Raw genomic sequence first — 21,276 nt, forward strand, 5'->3', positions numbered from 1 at the left:
TATTCGGTACAGTGCAATTGCATTATTCAAACTATGCAAATGTATCTGGTTGAATTGGTGGTATTCTAGGTGAGTATATTGATTATGAGGACGGTATTGCATGCGCGTAATTTGCGTATTGTTCTGAATATTTGTTACATTTTTATTATTAAATTAATACTCGGAACATTAAAATTGCAATTGTTAGACTTTCGTTGATAACACAATGAAAGAAACGTTTAAAATTAATCAACTTTATTATAACAATAATTGAAAACAATCGTAACAATGTATACATTTTAACAAGTATTTCATTTTAACAATTCTTACAAGAATACCATTAACAAGCTAGCTGAACATTTTTTATTTATTGAAATATATATAGAAAATTTGAATATCGGAAATCTGCTAAACTTTGCAGTCATTTTTAAATATGGCAATTAACGTATTAATCATTTTAATTAACAATCCTTGACCAACATTTCAACGATCCAACAATTCAGAATACGTATAACATTCCTTAATCTTCAAAATTGGAATTAATGGATCGTTCCTAATATCCATAATCTGATATTCATTCGATTCATCAATGATGAGCTGGATAATCAGCGTACCAACTGAAAGCTCCATTGGAATTAGTTTGTCCACCGAAATCCACGTAATCTAGGATATGAGCGGCGGACCTTTCCGCTCGAGGATTCTTCAACTCTTCCTGAGAAACACTAGGAACTTCTACGGGTACATATGCCTCGGTTTGTCGAGTGATTCTGGGTACAGGTAATGTTACTGGGCTCAGTTCGATCACGTCGAGACCATCGATTGGTATGGCGATGTAACGACGACCCGCCGAAACACCATAAACGCCGCACAACAGAAGCAATGTTACTATCTGAAATAATATAATGAATAGTATCGTTAAATACTATCTAGTAATCATGAATGCAAACGAAGTAGCAAAACGAATTTACTCAGTGTATAATTTTCTTTCCTTCGATTCGAGTAACGATGCAGCTTTCGACGAGCCACTTCAAGCACGAATGCGTAATTATTTAATATCAGACCCGAGAGATACGTGAAAAAGGTCAAGGTAACGGATGGCAATTACAAAGACCCACCCTTGAACAAATTTAACAGAAAAATTTTAATTTACCTTCGTCCTATTTATTTGTTTAATTATAAAATTATAGATCAAATATGTTTTTACGATTCTACAATTTCTTATTTGGAAATAAAAATTTTCTTATTCCTGTCGGATTAATCGTTCAATCGATCGGGTTCGTTTTATCGGTTATTACTTAGTTTACGACCAACCAATTAACTGGTACTCGCAATTTAAAGACAAAGTATCATCGACCTAATAAGTTCTTCCGGTGATTAACAGTTCGACTAATGGGATCAATTAGAGCGCGTCCTATTGTTTCGAAAACGTCGATCGTTTGATATATCTTTTGTATTAATTCAATCGTATGAAATTAAGAAAGAAAACAAAAACACAGTGACAATAGGACAATTAAAAAAATAAACCATCTCTTCAGAAGACTTGAAACATCTTCACTGTTCTAACACAAAGATGGTTCAGAAACACGTACCGAATAACAGATGACATTGAAAGGTTTAATTGTAAGAGAAATATAAATTTACCGAATTATTCATCTCCGGTCTGCTCGTTGTTGTTGACAGTTTAGATATTAGTCGAACTGAAGAGAGAGGTCGAGTTAACATCGTTTTATACGTTTCGCTCGGCCACAGCTTTCTCATTTTCCCCGATCTCTGAACACCACCGAGCAATAGCAATTATTTGGAGTGCTTCTATAACCAATATTTACTTTATTCCAGAATGATTGTTGCGGCGAATAACACAAAAATCAACTCGTTTTTCGTATTCGTTTAGGAAGTAAGAAAATTCAGTTTGACGATTGTTTGTGTTTGTTTTACGTTCAAATACAATTAGTATTGAGAATGCTTTATTTCGTAGTTTAAAAGGAATACTTTTTCAATTTATATTGCTGTCTAAAGAGCTTTCAATTAAAGTTTAAACATTAGTTGAACTAGAACATAGAGTTAGAACTTTTTACTTGTACGAGTTCAAATTTTGGCGCTCGTATTTCGCGGGTAAATCAAATTTTGATCAGTGCCATCTAGCGAGCGATGCTCGCGACTGCTCTTTTAGTATCAGGATAGTAGGACGCGAAGAAGTAGCGCAGAAGTGTGCGACAAAGGAAGACATAGCCACACCCAAATCAGAACGGCGTCATCCCGAACAATTATTAACATATTGAAACGACTAATTACTTATTTTCTGTGTACAATTTGTGTAGTGTAATAATTTCACAGAATCAAATTCTATGTTCGTAGAAACTTCCAAGTATGGTATTTATAAATATTCTATTTGCTATTGATTAGTAATTCAGGACTCGTGTGACATTTGATGTTGAGAAAGTAGTGATTGAACTAGCCTTCATTTCCCAATCATAAAATACCATAAATTAATTAGAATTAATTAACAAATAGTCAAAAATGTCAATAACGTCACAGCCGTATCCGTGCCTTCGTCTCTATATTTGTTCTGTATATAATTTAGCGTAAAATGTCTACAAAAGCTATATGTGAACAATTTAATATTGCTTTATTTTAATAAGTAATCGCGGAAGCGTATAAATTATACGCAGGGGGAAAGAAATTAATTTTCATTCTTGACGAAGTGAGTTTTCGAAAATGTCGCCATTTTGTTTTCGGGAGCATATGTCTGTCCTTGTTGCGCAGTGCTCTGTCCTTGTCGTACAATTCTCGGATACCTCTTCGCATTCAATTATGTATCCTGGTACCAAAAGATCAGCCGCGAGTATTGTCCGCTAGATGACGCTGATCGACTTTTTTTATTTTGACAGCTGTATACAAGTTTAAAAATTCAACCCGTTTCATTCAGCATTATTTTAGTACGTCGCATAAACTTTGATTTATAAAATGGTCTAGAATTCTAGAAGCTCAGAACACATTCGAGTATTAGAGAATCAAATATGAACTATGTATTTTTTAAGTTAGGTAACGAAATTGAAAGAACTGTTTTGCTAATGAAGTAGGAAGTTATAACATGAATCTAATAGTCATTCACCGTAGATATAAAACCTATTGGAATAAAAACCAATAACTAATCACAGTAGACACAGGACCGCAAAAGGGAAACAGATATGGATCGGGTTGTTGGTCAGGCAAGCAAGTTGTACTCACTGTTCCACTGCGGTAACTTCCGATATCGCTTGTTCCTCTTACTACCACTACTATTCCTCTTCACCGAGGGCTTTGTCCTCTGTTTTTTGCGGTTGTCTCCGCTGTTCCGACTTTTACTCGTGGACAAGAAGCCCCGAAAAATCGTTGATCTGGTATCCGAGAAAGCAGCGCGATGGATCGAGTGAAAGGAAACGATTTAGGGTGCCGTTAGAGGTGCACAGATAAATAACTTCAGAGAACGATCATTTTATTCGTTAGAATATTCAGTTCTTATTGTACATTTTACCATTAAAGGAAATAAGATAACTTGAAAACAAAATGATAAACTAAAAGAAACAACAACGAGTTTCGTTTAACGTTAAGTAAATACATTAACAGAAATGTTTTTTATCTTTCTCGAATTAATTAACAAATCGTCTCTCTTTCTCTTCGGTTACAATCAATTAATATTATTCTCGTATCGTTTTATAAAAATATACGACCAGTAGTAGGTCTTCTTTAACTCTTTGCGTCGTAATACTTACATTCTCTTTTTACACGCTATGTTTCAATGAAAGCAATTATGCGCGAAACAATTTACGCGCACTCTTTTTTATAACACGTTGACTGGTACAAAAATAGAAAATAGCCATGTCTAATACAATTATGCTTTAATTACTATTTTTACTTTTATTACACAAAGTTCGCCTGTTTTTTTTTCTTTTATTAATTATTCCATTATATAAATTTTAGGCGTGGGCTACCGGTGACCCAAATGCAGTCAACGTGTTAATCTTGAGCATACTTTATAATGAATGTGTTACGAAGAAAACAAGGCACGACTTAAACAGTAGCACTACGTGACTACTTGGAAGTACATATTAGGAAAATTTGTTGGATTTTACTGTGCTTCGTGTCGCAATTGTTCTTAATATGTCTTAACTGTTATCAAGGCCGTTGTTTCGTTGGACGCTCTTTAATATTCGCCCAGAATGCAGAACAAGTTGTTTTATAGTTTGATAGTATCTAACAGTTGGAAGAAACTTCATATTATCAAAGTTGTATTAATCATAGCACAGTTCATTAACAGCTCTTCTGTCTTCAGTAATATAGTCAATCTTTATCTGTATCACTTTATAGAAATTCAGTATCAATTCACGATCCTTATATAATAAAAAATTGTGTGATAAAAAACGCGTGTGATTAATAAAAATCACTTGTATAAACATTATAAACGCATCATTATAACCTGTTCAAAATCAATTGCCTATTCAAAGGCATTTCTCCCGCCATATCAAAAGGAGTCATCTCTTTTACCATGTTTTATTTTTACAGAAGATAAAACATGTAAAACAGTTGAACATCAGGTAATGTTCAATTTCCAAATGACTTAAAACCAACAATTAATCTTGAATAGAATATAAATTGTATAATATATATGTATTTCCATAATCTACTATAAATTACGGATGTATTACAAACGGTCTTATCAAGGTAAAAAGCGTTAGTGTACAAAGTTGGAATTTGAAACATTCTATGCTACGTGGGTCACCGGTATCCCATACCATTTGATCAGAAATAAAAAAAAAATATTATTTAACAGTGAAGCAATGTAGAAATATAATTGAATTTACTTTGAAACTTTCACGTAGCATGGAACGTTTTGATATAGACAAAAACAATTGCCAATAACGCAAAGCACATAGGATTTTCTTATTTATAAATTCTACGTTATTTCGACGGAACAAACTAATTCTATATGGCTTATCTAGACTGTCTATAAAGCTAAAGGAAATGGTTCACAGATCTTCATTAAGGTATCTAACTTTTTTCTTTTGATTTATTTACCCCAATTCCAGTTCGTCCGAGTCATTGGATAGATCACTCTCGTATCCAGCCGGAGCGAATCGCGATGCTTTTTCAATTTTCAACTGCACCTCAGATTTGTCGTGTTGATTACTATTTCCGTTTCGTAGATAATCACCGCCCCCGTCCTCTCGACGTAGTTTCCTCTCGTTCTCGATGAACCGATCCGTCTCATCCTTCACCGGTGTGACGAGATCAATTTCATCGATCGGCACGCCATGTCGTCTCTGAAAGAAATCGATACAGAGGATACTAATGACCCGGTTGTGTTAACGGTTAACCGCAAGCAAGCGTGCTTTCCGTGGCGAGACGGAAAAACGGATGTCGATGGACTTTCTATTATACGTTCGATCCCGTTTCGCTATTACATGGAAGAAATCTTATTTCTTGTTCGAACTATGTCTGTGAACTCGAGGAATTTATAGGTAAAATTGATTTTACAATGTTTCTGTATACAGAGTGTCCTATTTTAATGTATTGATTGTCATATGTGGGTGATGCTTAAATTTCTATAGGAATCACCCATGTTATTAGAAGTTCTACTTGTCTAATTAGAAATCGGTCTTATTAATCCAGATATCACAGTATGAATACGAAGTCTCACCTGTGGTGTTGTAAGATCAATTTCGTTGGGTGTTTGAAGATCGATGATGGATGAGTCTGTAAACTCGATGGTCGAATCCAATTTAAGCGAAGTGTTTGCAGGTGTTTCTGGGCTCAGTGTTCGTTTTGCCAACGGTGAAGTTGATACAGGGCTTGAGATACCAGTGATCTCGTGGCTTTCATTAGATAACGACAGTGTTGAAGAAGCTGCCGATAATAGTGCTTCTTCTGGCTCAGCAAAACCTTCGTTTATCAATTGTTGACCGATATTGATGTTCTATTTGAATCAGATATATGAAAATTATTATACAAAAGTATAATACGATTTCATAATGGAGAAGAGAAATGAAATTCAATTTTATATAGTTTATATAACAAATGAAATAATGTATAACTTAATACTCAGTTTACTTACCTTATTGTTTCTGTCATAAAGATCAACATAAGGGATTGGTAATCCTTCACGTCTAGATTTCCCATAGCTAACAGCTCGTTCTTTGTAACTTTTGATTTCAGCTATCAACATTTTCCACTCAGCTAGCCAAGTGAGTTCTTCGAATCTCTCGCAAGCCTCGCTGCTCCACTCGTTGCCTCTGAATCATAGAAAATAAGAAACATGCAATATTAAAAATTACTTCTTCTATATTTAACTCTTCCACGTAATCTCTAACTGTGAATGATTTATATCTTCTTAGCAATATATTTGTTGCTTAAACCAAGTATCATTGGTGAATTTTCCAACCAGATATTGGCCGTGGTAAATCCTCGTATTGCGAAGTTACTACAAAATTTATCGTAATAAACATGTCGGTGATTTGGCAACAGGAAGACAATCGCATGCCCAGAAATGTCATTTCGTCTCATCAATTTAAGACATTAATATACTTCGTTAAATATATAAATAACATTCTAGAATAACAAATTTTTTATCAAGTCACCTTATACCTACAGTGTCATGGAACATTCAATTCTTGAATTGGATTCAAGGCATCGAATGGTATTCAAGGAATGTTGTATTAAACTTTGGTAATTTTCCTCATACTAATTTTACACCAGTTACTGTAACCAGATGATTGAGCCAGATAAACAAAACGTGAATATTTATGCAATATAACTTCAAGAAGAATCTCAGAAATAGTGCATACAGGGTGTTCTATGCAACTGAGCAGAATTTTAAAATAATAGAAGATAGAAAAAAATTGTATGGTATCAAATGAAGTATCATGCAATGCTTAGTACTTTAAGTACTTAAGTACTGTCTTAACATTTTTTTGTAGAATCATTATTTTAATCTTTAATCTAGACTTTAGATTGGATTTTCAAGTCACTTTGTTCTCGCCTCAGTTATCCACCTTTCATATAATTCTTCCTCTCTGCAATTACCATTAACCCTGTTTCAAAGTCGAATTTGAGGGTAACAGAGGTATCGTAACACGAAACAAAGAACATGTGCGTGAAGCACCCCCATTTACCAAGGCTTAAGCAGTTTCGGGGCGTCTTGTTCCATTTATAAACGGCACAGCACAAGTGTACACGTGCGAGAAGATGAAGTGGAAGATGAGCATAGGACTTTCAGTAATGGACAGAGTGTCTCAGTCGTTTCACGATCCTCGTGGTGAACAATATCCTCGTTAAAAAAAGACAAAGAGACATAAGAGACAATAGAAAGCACAAGTATCAGTGGTATTATCTACTACATTTGAATACAATTCTCACTGTGACAGCATAATAACAAAATATTAATTCATTGATAATTAATCAATCGGGGCAAAAAATTACTATTGTAATTATAAACAACAGTGAATTAAAATTATAATTTTCTTTTTCCTTTACTTTGTGTTGTGAACACACATGAAACATTAAATGCACAGTGCAAAACATTGAATTCGTGTGGTTTTTTTTATTAACAAGAAATATTGTTGAGTTCGATGCATTAATGAACGTTATTACAGACGTTATATTCACGTAAGTACACATTTACTTGGTAAATGTGTGTTCTCATGCTCTTTTTGATGTGAAACAGTGTCAAGTGGCGGAGTTTGAATGTCAAAGAGGAATTTTGCTAAGCTTGCTGTTGTCGCCAATGTTCTGCCTATCATATTATAAATAATAAATTTTAAAGTTGAATAATACAAGTACCTCTACAATTAGAAATGAAGGATCTTAATAGATTTGTATTTGTAATGGTCTTGGTCATCGTTATCATCAATTAAGCACCATTCAATGTGATTATTTCATTTGTTAATTTGCTATTAAAGCTAATGGTTTCATTGTGCTTCTTGTTGTTGCAAAGAGACCTTTTGTCACCTTCACTGTTCTCTCACTCATACTTGTGTATTATGTAAATTTCCATAAAAGTTTTATCACTTATTTATAGAGTTATGATGATATTTTTAGTTTCTAAACTTTACAAACATTCAGTTTACTATGTCTCCATATATTTTAGGTAGATTAACTCTCCACAGATGATCTGAAGTTTACTTCCCTCTAAATTTTTGTTTTTATGAAACAAAGTTTCAACCCTTGTGTAATGAATCTTTGATGTATGATGTAGTGGAGAGTTTGATAAGTATCCTATAATATTTTTAGACCTTTTGAAAGCCTAAAACAGTAAAAAAATTAAATGAAAAAGAGCACTAAAACGCATAAGAAATCAAAATGAAATGAAATAAGAATGATATGATAAGTTGAGATGTTTGATAATGGAAAAACAAAAGGTGCTTTGCACTTTGAAAAATCAAAGTTGACAGAAGCATAGAAACAACGAGGAACCAACTGTAACGAAAATAGAAAGCGTTTAGGAGTGGTCTGCGGGTTTCTGGCAACGAGGTACTCATCGGTTTTGCCCTCGTTGTGTCGCGTGTAACCGAAGACCTTAGGTACCGTGGTAATTCCAACTCAAAAACCATCATGTGTGCATTATCTTCGAGGTTGCACCGATGATTAGCTGTTTCGAGGCACGCGATGCGAGCCATGCTATTCGGTCAAATTGATTAAATTCGCATTCGACTACCGACAGGAATCTATCCCCATTCTAATCATACTCATGACACTATACCAGGCTCATTTCATTTCTGAATGATAATAGATATTTGAAATTTTCAAATATTTCAAATTATTACTTCAATTTTTATTTGTACTTTTCCCTCGATTCTAAATTACAGTAATAGATTAAATAAAATGATTGCTTATATCTGATTTTCGTCGACTGGAAAACACGCTTCAATTGAAATTGTGCATTCAAAAGTCTCGATTAAATTCACCCAGCAATTTCAACGGACTATTATTCACAATGAATTTATTCATGATTTTGAATATCTCATAGGATTATTAATGTGTACTGAAATTGAGAAAATTACTCATTTCTATTCGTCTTTGAAATTTTACACAAGCTGTCCATGAACTTCGAATTTTTTTTAAATTTAAAGATAAAATATCATTGATGATCGAATGCTTAAACAAAAGTCTTTCATATTCCAAAATGCAGTATTAAATAAAGATAAATTAAGATCTGAAACTGGCATTGCGCCAGACATTCGTGTACTACCGTTGAACCTGCGATTTATACCTAAAACTTTGTGCATGTGCAACGCGAGAGTTTAACAATCGGCAAAACGTTTTGCGCACTTTCTCAAAGCTTTATCGTGACTGCACGCTGCAATTACACTGCACCACGAGAATTACATTTGCCGCTAGACAGACGGATGCGAAAGAATCGAAAGTGAATTGCGAAACGGCCAAAATAAAATGCACGAAAAGTGCTGCTACAGCATAGTAAAAGAAAAAAAAATATCACTGCAGCTTTGTGCGCGGCACTGCCATTAAAACTGGTACTTTTAATTGGAATGCTTCAAAAAAGAATTTGACGAAAAGCAAATTTTTGGAATACAATAGTTCATTTAATAATAAATTGATGTTATAGGCTTTGTTATTTATACGAGAGAAGTATAAAATGGAGCTACTAGTACCAACAGTTTCAGACGTGGTGTTCAAATACACATGGCCTGTACCGAATTATAAAAAATCCATTTCGAAGAAGAGCTTTATCGATAGCCCGTCATTCGACGTAAATGTAAATGGAATTCATAGTACTTGGAATCTTTCTATCCGGTTTTGGAAGAATCCTGACGGTAAGGAAAACGATTCTTATCATCATCATTACTGCTGTCTCACTATCACCATGCAATTATAAATTTCTAATGATTACAACTTCAATAATTTCAAATAAAAAATTATTTCTTAGTCACAAATATGCTTACCTATGTTTCAAGGTTCTTAGATTATCTAACAACTAAATTTGTTTAATAATACTTAAATGAATCATCAATTTGATTAAACATTGGCCAGTTCACAATTCAATGCATATTCCTATATTTCATCTTCGTCTGAAACAATGATCAATATCGATTTTATTAAACGAAAGAATGGTGCGATGTTTGGTGACAGGGAAAAGAATGATAAATCCAGTGGTATTGTGCCTGAACATGTTGAACTGCACCGTAGATGAAGCGGAACAAGCAAAGATACGATTTCAATTTGCAGTTTTCAATGCCGACGTTAAATATTGGGAGTATTGTCACGTTAGCAGGACAGTACTCGAGTTAAAATCCTGTTTAGATATTATTTCCTTGGGCTACAGAGATTTATCCATCGTCGATAGGCATTTAAATAAGAACGGTGAAATTCTGTTAATGGTGAAGATACAAATAATCCAATACGAAAGCGAAAAACATAACTTATCCCAGGCAAGTACTTCAAATATTCTGGGATGGGCCAGGTCCCGTATTTTAGAATTCTAGAACTTCGGAATTTATCTATAAATTAAAATATAATTAGTTGTAAAATTAATGTGCTACAGGATATGGCTAGACTACTCAAGCACCCATATAGTGCTGATACCAAATTATCATGTGGAGGTTTAAATATCACAGAGATTCCAGTTCACAGTAGTATATTAGCTGCTCGTAGTCACATTCTGGCTGAAATGATGTCGCCCTTAAGGAAATCCGATGAACAGAAAAATACGGATACCGCAGAAGATAAAATATCGGATACGCCAGAATCACATGTAGGAAACGTGATTTCTAAAGAAAACAAATGTTTTAGTGTACGTGCCAGGCGTTACTCTGCACCTGTGTTACAGAATGCTCAAAATAATCTCTTTTATGTTGAACAAACACACTAACAAATGAATGTCTTTGTTATTTGAATTTGATTTGGCTTATAAAAAAACAAAATGTTCTCTATCGACAATGTTATAGAATAGATTGATATTAATTAAACATTATTTTTGATTTTCTATACAATAATAAATTATGTAATTATTAATAATTTTGTATACTAAGCTAACATAATCCTGCATTATATCACAGGAATGTATGTAATTTATGAGTGATGTTTTTTCCTAACCGAGTTTGCTAATTTCAAGAGTGAGTATTTGCCCTTTATTTTATTAGATTTTCTAAGTAACAACTTTATTACAATATCATGTATTTGAAATAATTTAGGATGACTACACATACTCCCTGGAATTGTTGCATCTTAATAAAGAGGTGGTAGAAGAATTGTTAAGATACATATACACTGATCATGTGGACAATCTTGATAATTTGGCTTCTCAACTTTTATCTCTTGCTGACCATTTTTGTTTACAAGGTACCATGAGTTATAAAATTGAACGATTAAACGGAAATATAATATCAACTATAAAATGATTTATAATTGTTTTCTAGGATTGAAAGAACTTTGCGAGAGGAATCTTATCGAAACGATAACACCCGAAAACATAGCAAGCAGGCTTCTGGTTGCTGATCAATTTGACTGTGATGCACTGAAGAGAGCAAGTTTAGCATACTGCGAGGAAAACATAACAATGCTGAATAAAAGTTTAGCATGGAAAATGATGGAACAAGTGAATCCAGAATTGTTCAATGAAGTTTGCGAAGCTGGTATTGGCAGTTCAAGATCGAGTAATATGGACGATAGTGAATTAAGTAATTAACTTTACCCTTTTTTTAAATAAATCTAAACAAATTAATAGTTCATTGTAAATTTCCATAATATATTGCTAAGAATTTTATATGCGTAAAACAGAAATATTTGATCAATGAACTTAAATGAAAATAGAAGATAAGAACATTAAGTCACTTACCGTGGCTTAATGTTGGATAAGGAGCACTCAATTGCCTGTAACCGTAAGCTTAAAAAGTCGGTTCGAAGTTGTAATATAGAGTCCAATTGAACCACTTCATGATCTCCATAGTCCACAAAATATACTTCACATTCACCATTTTCAGGCGCAGAAATAATTTCGGCTCGGTACCACTGTTTGTCAAAACTAAACTTCGCAGCCACCATTTGGCCAAATGTTACCTAAAACAAATAACATAATCAAAATAACTAACCAAAATGTTATTTCAAGAGTCCAATATATGGTTATATATTTACATTTTGTAATGCATGTACTTGCTGATTTTCTTCATCATTGTAATATACAGTCATTTTAGAAACTAATTCGTCTAAAGCTATAGTTCCAGGACCGACAACTTGAATCCAAAATTGAGCAGGATTTTTTGCTGCTGATACATACACTTCCATTACTCCATCAGTAGCTAAAAATAACATATAATTAGTTTAAACCAATTGACATTCATTATTGTATTGTTTGAATTAGATGCACTGCATACTTTGCAATGATAAAGGTTCAGGTGTTTGTGATTGTTCAGCTGTACTAACAGTGGTGTTGCGTGGAGACAATCTACCTCTAGGCAATCTTGTTGCAGAAGAAGCCTCTATTTTTGCACGTGTCTCTTTTTCCTCCCGAACTTTGTCTTCAATTTGCGACAAAGCTGCAGCAATTTGTTCGCTTGTTCCCTTTATAATGATCCTTCTTTCAACATCTGTAATAGACTAGTATTAGTTATGAAAAAAAAGACACAATTAGAAACATTTGTGCAAAAAAGTAACATACTTGGATTATAGGGATCATAGCCACTTTCAACAATGATCTTTGCACCGGAACTTATCTGAATATGTTGTATAACTTCTCCACCTTTTCCTATTATCCTTCCACATGCCTTCTGTGGTACATACATTTCATATATTTCAATTATTGGTTGATTTTCAATTATGGACTTTATCATCTTTTCAGCCAATTGGGTAGCTTCATGGCTTCCTCTTATGATGCAAATACGTTCAGAACATTCAACATCCTCTTTCTTAAAATGTATTTGTGTTCCTGTTTTATTTTGTACATCTTGTATCATTGAACCACCTCTTCCAATAACAGCAGGTACATGTTGTTTAGGTACTTTACATTCTATTGTAACTCGTCTTGAAACTTCAACATTGTTTCTTCTAGACTGTGCATCGTCTTCATCCTGTTTAATTAAATTAATTAAAGTAGAAGTGCATACATCTATAAGTAAATAAACTTATCGATGATTTGATCTTACCTTTTTATATAATACATATATTACAGCAATGCTAACACTTGTTAAGGATAAACCAAGTAAAATTGGTCCTGTAAAGTATCGTGGTACCCACTTCATTTTATATTTTAATATTTTAAATATATTATTAGTTTCGTATTATCTACTTTCGTATATGCTGATTCTAATTTAAACGTGGAACATGCTTCGGATTTGTTATGAATGTAATACTTCATAACCTCGAAGTACTTCTTATAAAAACCATTTATTATGTATATAAGTTATAAAAAAATACTATAAAGCGTTAGTGCAAGTTTAAGTACACATTCAAATTGTTTTAAGTAAAGTTCTATTAACCGGTTTCGTCTGTCTGTAAATATCGAGAGGTTTTCGAGTTCAGATCGGAAATTGTATTTTTAAAACAGTATTGCTACCAACGGTAAAATTGAAACTCGTTTAAAAAAATACAAATATAAGGTGTTTATATGATACATTGTAATAAAGCCTTTATTTTACATTGATCTTTGTCATATGTTGATCTTGTAAACAAAATATCATAACATGTAATATAAATTAAAAAATCGTATTAGCCTTATTTGTTATATTGGTAATACCATCAAAAGGGGTCATGACGTAGACACCAAGATTAGAACGTGACAGATGATTTAAATGTAACATTTACAGTACAAATTAAGATGCAATACAATTTTTTTATTCTATACAGGAACACAAGTAACATAATATAAATATTGTGTACAGCATTGAAAGTTTAAGTATGTTATACGTTCAATTACCAGCTTCGTTAAAACATACATACTTTAGTCTCTCAGGTACCGTGAACAGTAATATTTAATCAAACTTGATAACATCGATTAAAAAATTACATTATTTATGTTTTAAATAGGTATAAACTTTGTTTTCATACAATTTAATCTTTAAACTAGGTAATTGTTATGAAGGAAATTAATGGACGAAAATGATGATCATAACAGGATATCGTGGTTGATGATTAAAAACAATATCTTAACTTTCCTGTTACCTGAAATGTGCAATTTAAAATTCTACTTGATTATTAAAATGTAAATATCGAATGCAATCTAAATTCTTTTTATTATCTACTATAAATAAAAATTCGCCATGCGTTTATAATTTATATTATTCTACTATAACTTCTAAGTATATTAACCATTAAATTATAAATTACAGTTATATGCGTACGTAAGTACTTATAAAACTTCGTTGAATGCATAAAGTTTAAAGTACGTTATGCTTTCCTACTATAGAAGATAGTAATTCTTGCTTACACATTGTTCTCCTAGAATGACATAGGTAGTCAATAAGTGAGTATGTAGTTATAATTTTACCTCCGTATATTATAGTTTCCTGTTACAAAAATTTTAGAAGGTACATTTATTGTGAACGGATAATACACGTATGCAACACCTCAAATATAGTTTCAATCACATTTTGCTATATTAACTAGAAATTTCCTTGAATTCGTTGCAGATGAGGATCATTGTATGTAATATACTGAACTATATACAATAACGATGTTATACATGTTACGTCTACGATCATTTTTATGCACTTTGTTATGTGCATATGAAAAGAAGCAGGAATGATACTTATATTCTCGGGAAATAAACACGTACGATATATCTCTGTTACATGTTTCCCTGTTACTACACGTTTTGGAATCACCGAAGGAGTTGGGATTTAATTTGTTAATACGTAACTATACATTTCAGATAAATACAATACACAGTTTATTTGATTGTTAAAAATATTAGATGCATTTTTAATTCAATTATAGTTTTCAATTTTACAGTAATATAGCATTTTATTTTACAGTAATCAAGAATATTAATGATATGAATAGACAAAACGTTTAACAATAAGAACATTAATCTAATCTACGTACAGTACAAGAACATCGATTATTCTATGATAAAAATGCAGTTATGCTACTATCTTGACATATTGATATTTTTATTGACAATGATTGATGTGTAAATTATCTCAACTACATGTCAGATATGTGCTAACTTGTCTATCATTGAAAGAAAGTAGCGTCTGTACTGAACAGGGACGTATATAACGAAGGAAGTAGTAAAGTAGCTTGATACAAATAGGCGTACTACTTTTTGATGCCTACTACTTCAATTCTTATCACTTCTTTATAAGAATTACAAAATTACAAAAATAATACACATTTAGTAACTGCAAAATAAATACTTTCATTTTAATGATGTTAACTTTATTTCTGTCTATGTAATTGTATCCACTAAAAAGTCTGTAAGTTTATAGATTATAGACGTATAGGTATAGCTATTACACGCGAGTTACAAAAAACAATATCATTTGTTATCTTTATGTCAGATCGCGCTTGCGCGTATAATCAGATCTTGCGCTTATATAATGCGGGGAATATCCCGGGTTAATCACTTTACAAAGTAATCACGACACAGAAACGCTACAATGAAACCACGTGTATTAGTCACTAGTAACGATGTGCCTTCTGCTGGTATAGATCTTTTACGTACAAAGTAAGCAAATTGTTTTTATAACAAAATTAAGATAAATTTAATTTTAAATTATTCTAATATTTAAACATTCTTTTCTATTAAGATGCGACGTCACAATCATTCAAACTTATAAGACTAAACGCGAAGATGTGCTACAAGCTCTACCAGGACACGATGCGGTATTTATTGCAAGTCACATTAATGTAAATAGTGAATTTCTTAATATTGCAGGTAAATATGTAACAGTAGTAAGCTATACTTTTATAGAATTTCAAATTTTTAAATAAAAAGACATGGTCAAGCAATTTGAAGTTTGAAATTTGATTAGCTGATAGAATACCATATTTAATCATACATTTATTTGTTAAAATATATAACAGGACCAAACTTGAAAGTAGTTTCAACGATGTCAGCTGGTTACGATCATTTGGACGTTCCCGAAATTAAAAGAAGAGGTATTAAAGTCGGTAATACACCTGTAGTTTTATCGGCTGCAGTTGCAGAAATTGCTGTATTCTTGGCGTTAGGCGCATCGAGACGAACTCATGAAGGACGTCTGAAACTTGAACAGTAACTAGAAAGAGACTTCAAATTTTCCATTAAAAAGCTTAAAAGCTTTGAATCTAAATTTTTCATAAATGTAGAGGTCAAGTGGACAGTCATCTGCAATGGTTGCTCGGTCACGGTTTACAAGGATCAACTGTTGGTATCGTTGGTTTGGGCAATATTGGGCAAGCTATTGTCAAACAATTAAAAGGATTTGATGTGGGTCGTTTTGTTTATACAGGTCATTCTCGTAAAAAAGCAGGTACGGTAAAATAAAACGCATTAATAATTTAATAGAGTTTTATTAAATATTTAAATTCTGAGTAGGGGATGAACTTGGCGCCCATTTTGTATCCCTTGATGAGCTTCTTGAACAAAGTGACTTTGTAATCGTTGCTATACCGTTAACTAATGAAACAAGGGGATTGTTTAACGACAATACTTTCGGTCAAATGAAAAAAAACGGCAGTATTTGTAAACGTTGGTCGTGGAAAGGTTGTAAATACGGAAGCTCTGGTTAAAGCACTTCGTAATAAAACTATTTTTGCGGCCGGACTAGATGTTACGGACCCTGAACCACTACCTCCTGACCACGAACTTCTGAAACTTCCTAATGCTGGTTAGTATCATTTATTATATAAAAACATTTAACATTACAAACATGTCGGGTAATAATAAATTACTATTTCTAACTTTGATTAATATTTTATTATTAGAAATTATATTCTACAATTATACATAGTATTTGCTTATTGTTTAATCATAGAAATATTTAGCAAAATTTTATGTACATTAATATGTATATAATGTACTGCAGTGATCATACCACATATGGGCAGTGCTACTGTGAAAACTAGGACTGATATGTCAATTACTGCAGCACAAAACATTCTCAATGGGTTAGAGGGTAAGCCATTAGTGTATGAATTATAATTAACAAGTTTACATGTTTGAAACATAAAGTTTTGTTATATAGTTTGATACCACATGTTCATTTGAAATGATGTACTTTTATATGTTTAAGAATATTTACTGATATAACCACATATAACACATACTTTAATATCACCCTTTTTTTACATAGATTTATACTATTTACACATGTAAAATTTGAATAACTTTTCTTTAAACATTTATACTCTAAGTTTTAATATAAATTACATATTGCAAAGTATTGAAATGTTTCTTTGATGATGTACAATAGAAACTGTTTTCTATTTATTACAAAAATTTGTAAAGTCTTTAAAATCTTTCCTCCATCTCTTACATTATTCTGTTATAAAATATTTCAGATACTTTCTTCTTTTCAAATAGCTATTTAAAATATATAAAAATGGTAATGAAAGGAAATACAAATATAAAAAATTGTAATTTGAATATTTTTTGTAAATTAGACAAACAATAATGTAATAAAGTCTCTAGCATTATTTGTAATATTTGTGTTCATTACAAGTGTTTACCAAATTTAACTGTAAACATTTGGTATTTATCACCCGTAATGCACAACAGGTAACCATCAGGCTTCCACTACTGCATTTTTTAAATTGCTTAGGATGGGATCAATTTTACTTTCCAGAGATAAAATATGACCTGTATTACAGTTATGACTAGCAATAAAACTAATAACTAAAGGTAACTTGTTCATTTGAACGACCTGTGAAACAAGTTACATATGTTATAAGAGAAAAAGGTAATGTAATACAAAAATGTAATAACATATTGTACAATCAACATGTAATGTTTTGTTACCTGATAACTACTATACATGCATATAATAGTTTTATTTTTTCCAAGCCCTAATTTACTTCCTTGGTCTGTAGCCATTCCAAATGTAGACAAGAAACTTGCTCTCATGGCTAATTCTGGTGCTTTCTCATCAGCAACAGAAATAACAGGTACTCCATCCCTATCTGTTATCAATATACTGTGAAGTCCTTCTACGCTACTTAGAAGCCCATAAAGAAACTTTTTTAATTCCTGAAATAATAAAAATTAAAAAATAAATAACGTACTTTTATTAAATTATTATGTTATATATTTCTTTTTAATAAAATAAAGATCTATTGATACAAAAATTGTGTATCTATCTTAGGACATTTAAATCAGTTATAACCTGAAAATATTCAAGTCATACCATTTTAAAAGCAAACGTAACATAATTTCTCAACTTACCGCAGTCATTTCTAATATCCCTAATTATAGATACCAAATTTCGGCTGAACTTTATAAATGTATATAAATTTAATAAATCTTAAATATTAAGATTACAAAATACTACTTTTGACAGACTGTCATGCGGTAGGCGTACATAGAAGGCGCATGCATCGTAATCTGGATCGTTAAAATCATAACCCCTTCGGTAACAAAGGCACGTTCTGTCCTTTTGTATCTGAGTCATCTCCACGTGCAATGTGAGATGCAAATGTACCACGTGGATTTCTATATTGATCTTAATATTCAACATTATTATACGAAATTGTAAATATTTGTATTATAATTCTTAATGTAAATATATAAACATAAAAAATGAATGTAATACCGTGTACAGTTTGGGTAAAAAAAGGTGTTGCGTCTACAACCCCTCAAAAGGTTAATTATTAACATAAAATTCAAAATTCAATTCAGATTTGAGTCAACTTTTTGCTTTTAATTCATCTTAATATAAGCCTAACAATTATTGTTTCATATAACATATTGAATCTTTGTTCTGGATCTTTTAGGTTCAATTGACACCACAAGAGTTGGAACTGATCATAAAACAAACACAATTTGAATTACAGTAGGTATTATAATAATTTGTGATTAGTTAATAGAAAAATCATTTTACAATTATTAAAACATTTCTGTTTTCTTAGAGATGCTGAAAATGATTCAGATGGAGAACAGGATAACACTAAAGAAAAGAAAATTGAAATAGAATCCGAGCTTGATGTAACTGATGAATATAACTTTGACAAATATGATGAAGAATGTATGATAAATAATTTAATATGTTATATTAATAATAAGAGATAAATTTTTTCTTAAAATATTCATTTTTATATGCAGCCAGTAACATACATTGCAGTATTAAAAATATTGCATCTTTTGGAGAAGATGGTAAAGATCCCTTAGTGACAGGGGAAGATGATGATTCTGAAAAAGAAGATGATGCTATTAAAAGTGATGACAATCTTGTATTAGTAGGACGTGTTGATGGAGATGCTAGCATTTTAGAAATATTTGGTTTGTATAAATTTTTACTTTTTGATGAACAAACTTATATTTTTACAAATGATTTATTTGTCTTTTCAGTTTATAACGAAGCTGAAGGTTCGTTTTATTGTCATCATGACATATTGTTGCCATCATTCCCATTGTGTATAGAATGGCTTAATTATGATCCTGCAGATTCAAAACTAAGTAAGTAAAAATAATATTTATGAAATAATAAGTTTCAAATACAAATGCCATTGTTTTTTTCCAGGTAATTTATGTGCAATTGGAAATATGACTTCTGTAATAGATGTATGGGATTTGGATTTAATAGATTGCTTAGAACCAGCTTATAAACTTGGTAGAAAACCAAGTAAAAAGAAAAATCAAAAACGTATTGGACACAAGGATGCTGTATTAGATTTGGCATGGAATGAAAATTATGTGTCAGTGATATAATACAATTAAAATTAAATATTGTATGTTTATCATTAAACCTAACACTATCAACCTTTTCAGACATGTTCTTGCTAGTGGGTCAGCTGATGAAACAGTTCTACTATGGGATTTAGAGAATGGAACACCTGTCAATAAGTTTGCTTCTTTTAATGAAAAAGTTCAGTCAATACAGTGGCATCCAACAGAAACACATCAGCTATTGACAGGTTGTGCAGATAAGTATGTCTATTAATTTTGAATTAATTAGAAATATTTCTCAGATATTTTTCAAATATTTCTATTTAATTTTGTATCTAGGGTAGTGAGATCATTTGACTGCAGATATCAAACAATTGTGAAGTGTTGGGAAGTATCAGGAGAAGTAGAAAGAGTGTTGTGGAATCATTTTGATTCAAATTACTGTATAGTAGGTACATTCAATATTTATATGTAATACGAGGTATACATATATAAACGTGTTACACTCATTTCAGGTAAGTACTGCTAATGGATACTTACACTATGCTGATATTAGAGAAGATAAACCGATTTGGAGTATAGAAGCTCACACAAGCGAAGTTACAGGTAAATGTTGGTGAGACTTAAATAAAATAATTAAAGTAACACAGGGTATAATTTCTACATTGTGATTTTAGGTTTATCTCTTAGCTCATCATGTCCTGGTCTTCTTGTTACGTCGGCAAATGACGGTATTATAAAAGTATGGGATATTATTAATACTGCGGAACCACAGTTAATTTTAGAAAAGAAAAGTAATCTTGGTGCCTTACTATGTCTTGCACCAAATCCAGATAACCCGTTTGTATTTGCTGCTGGCGGAGACAGTAAATCATGCAACTATAAAGTATTTAATTTCTTGGATATACCAGAAGGTATATTTACACCAAATTTTACATTTTCGTATAATTAGATATGATTTATATGTTGTATTTTTATTTGTAATATTTAAACAAAATATATAATTTTATTTCTATACAGTACGCGAAAGATTTCAATCTAGAATAGATACTGCACAAAGAGCGAATAATCACAATACCAGTCCACAAGATGATACAGAAGAAATGGTGGACGTAACTGAAAATATGGATTCAATGATGCTTAACGCGCGTGGACCAAAAACATTACCTAAACACAAGAAGGGCAGTACATAAAACAGTAAAATCTCAATGATGAATTTTGTAAAGACTGCAAATTAAAGGTACAGTACCCGTATTTTGATACTTGTATATTGTTATGGTATAAATAAAACATTAAAAAGGAATATACTTGGATGATTAAATTATAATTTTATTCTTTCTTCTTAAAACATGTAGTTTATTTTTCTTTGCAATAATATAATGTTAATTTCAACAATAGTTCTCGAAAGTTTTACAGTCTGTACAACATAGCAATTTTGTTCTAATCATTTACAACACACACAAATTCAATATAATTTTAACACTTCTTTTATACATTGAAGACAATTG

The 21,276-nt window shown here is 31.7% G+C and overlaps 6 protein-coding genes across 10 annotated transcripts; 3 read left to right on the forward strand and 3 right to left on the reverse strand.

Moving 5' to 3' along the window:
- Window positions 1-233: 233 nt before the first annotated feature.
- LOC114879113 lies at window positions 234-3,201 on the reverse strand. Of its 2 annotated transcripts, XM_029193716.2 has the most exons (3): window positions 3,092-3,201; window positions 1,621-1,788; window positions 234-868 (listed from the first exon to the last, which is right to left on the reverse strand). In XM_029193716.2, the coding sequence occupies exons 2-3, from the start codon at window positions 1,735-1,737 to the stop codon at window positions 566-568; spliced, it is 420 nt and encodes a 139-aa protein (XP_029049549.1). In that variant the 5' UTR covers window positions 1,738-1,788; window positions 3,092-3,201; the 3' UTR covers window positions 234-565. The 2 variants fall into 2 exon arrangements, with proteins under 2 accessions (XP_029049549.1, XP_029049540.1); XM_029193707.2 differs by lacking the exon at window positions 3,092-3,201 and having other exon boundaries at window positions 1,621-2,084.
- Window positions 2,271-14,754, forward strand: LOC114879096 (protein roadkill-like). Of its 4 annotated transcripts, XM_046289595.1 has the most exons (10): window positions 2,271-2,349; window positions 9,578-9,785; window positions 10,102-10,400; window positions 10,514-10,762; window positions 11,163-11,310; window positions 11,388-11,648; window positions 13,990-14,164; window positions 14,292-14,303; window positions 14,405-14,425; window positions 14,592-14,754. In XM_046289595.1, exons 1-7 carry the CDS (start codon window positions 2,347-2,349, stop codon window positions 14,022-14,024), a joined length of 1,203 nt encoding a protein of 400 aa, XP_046145551.1. In that variant the 5' UTR covers window positions 2,271-2,346; the 3' UTR covers window positions 14,025-14,164; window positions 14,292-14,303; window positions 14,405-14,425; window positions 14,592-14,754. The 4 variants fall into 4 exon arrangements, with proteins under 4 accessions (XP_046145551.1, XP_046145549.1, XP_046145544.1 ...); XM_046289593.1 differs by having other exon boundaries at window positions 14,292-14,489; XM_046289588.1 differs by having other exon boundaries at window positions 14,292-14,425.
- LOC114879093 (tudor and KH domain-containing protein homolog) lies at window positions 3,438-14,026 on the reverse strand. The gene is made up of 8 exons (XM_029193645.2): window positions 13,110-14,026; window positions 12,626-13,034; window positions 12,342-12,554; window positions 12,103-12,266; window positions 11,807-12,027; window positions 6,071-6,248; window positions 5,657-5,932; window positions 3,438-5,279 (listed from the first exon to the last, which is right to left on the reverse strand). Exons 1-8 carry the CDS (start codon window positions 13,203-13,205, stop codon window positions 5,031-5,033), a joined length of 1,806 nt encoding a protein of 601 aa, XP_029049478.2. The 5' UTR covers window positions 13,206-14,026; the 3' UTR covers window positions 3,438-5,030.
- A 788-nt stretch (window positions 14,755-15,542) lies between the features above and the next one.
- LOC114879102 (glyoxylate reductase/hydroxypyruvate reductase-like) lies at window positions 15,543-17,470 on the forward strand (the record flags this gene model as incomplete). The annotated part of the gene is given in 7 exon segments (XM_029193675.2): window positions 15,543-15,631; window positions 15,714-15,841; window positions 15,991-16,180; window positions 16,255-16,418; window positions 16,484-16,620; window positions 16,622-16,775; window positions 16,974-17,470. Coding segments are annotated over 7 exon segments (978 nt in total), but the record flags the coding sequence as incomplete, so codon positions are not given.
- Window positions 17,471-17,514: 44 nt separating this feature from the next.
- On the reverse strand, window positions 17,515-18,473 carry LOC114879124 (ragulator complex protein LAMTOR3-A). Its single transcript, XM_029193729.2, has 3 exons — window positions 18,329-18,473; window positions 17,906-18,133; window positions 17,515-17,810 (listed from the first exon to the last, which is right to left on the reverse strand). The coding sequence occupies exons 1-3, from the start codon at window positions 18,335-18,337 to the stop codon at window positions 17,673-17,675; spliced, it is 375 nt and encodes a 124-aa protein (XP_029049562.1). The 5' UTR covers window positions 18,338-18,473; the 3' UTR covers window positions 17,515-17,672.
- Window positions 18,474-18,522: 49 nt separating this feature from the next.
- LOC123988832 (periodic tryptophan protein 1 homolog) lies at window positions 18,523-21,089 on the forward strand. The gene is made up of 11 exons (XM_046289580.1): window positions 18,523-18,745; window positions 18,877-18,935; window positions 19,012-19,127; window positions 19,205-19,381; window positions 19,451-19,558; window positions 19,623-19,797; window positions 19,871-20,029; window positions 20,108-20,216; window positions 20,284-20,374; window positions 20,446-20,682; window positions 20,789-21,089. Exons 1-11 carry the CDS (start codon window positions 18,683-18,685, stop codon window positions 20,959-20,961), a joined length of 1,467 nt encoding a protein of 488 aa, XP_046145536.1. The 5' UTR covers window positions 18,523-18,682; the 3' UTR covers window positions 20,962-21,089.
- Window positions 21,090-21,276: the final 187 nt, after the last annotated feature.

Source organism: Osmia bicornis, chromosome 2 (genome assembly GCF_907164935.1).
Source record: "Osmia bicornis bicornis chromosome 2, iOsmBic2.1, whole genome shotgun sequence".
Lineage (NCBI taxonomy): Eukaryota > Metazoa > Arthropoda > Insecta > Hymenoptera > Megachilidae > Osmia > Osmia bicornis.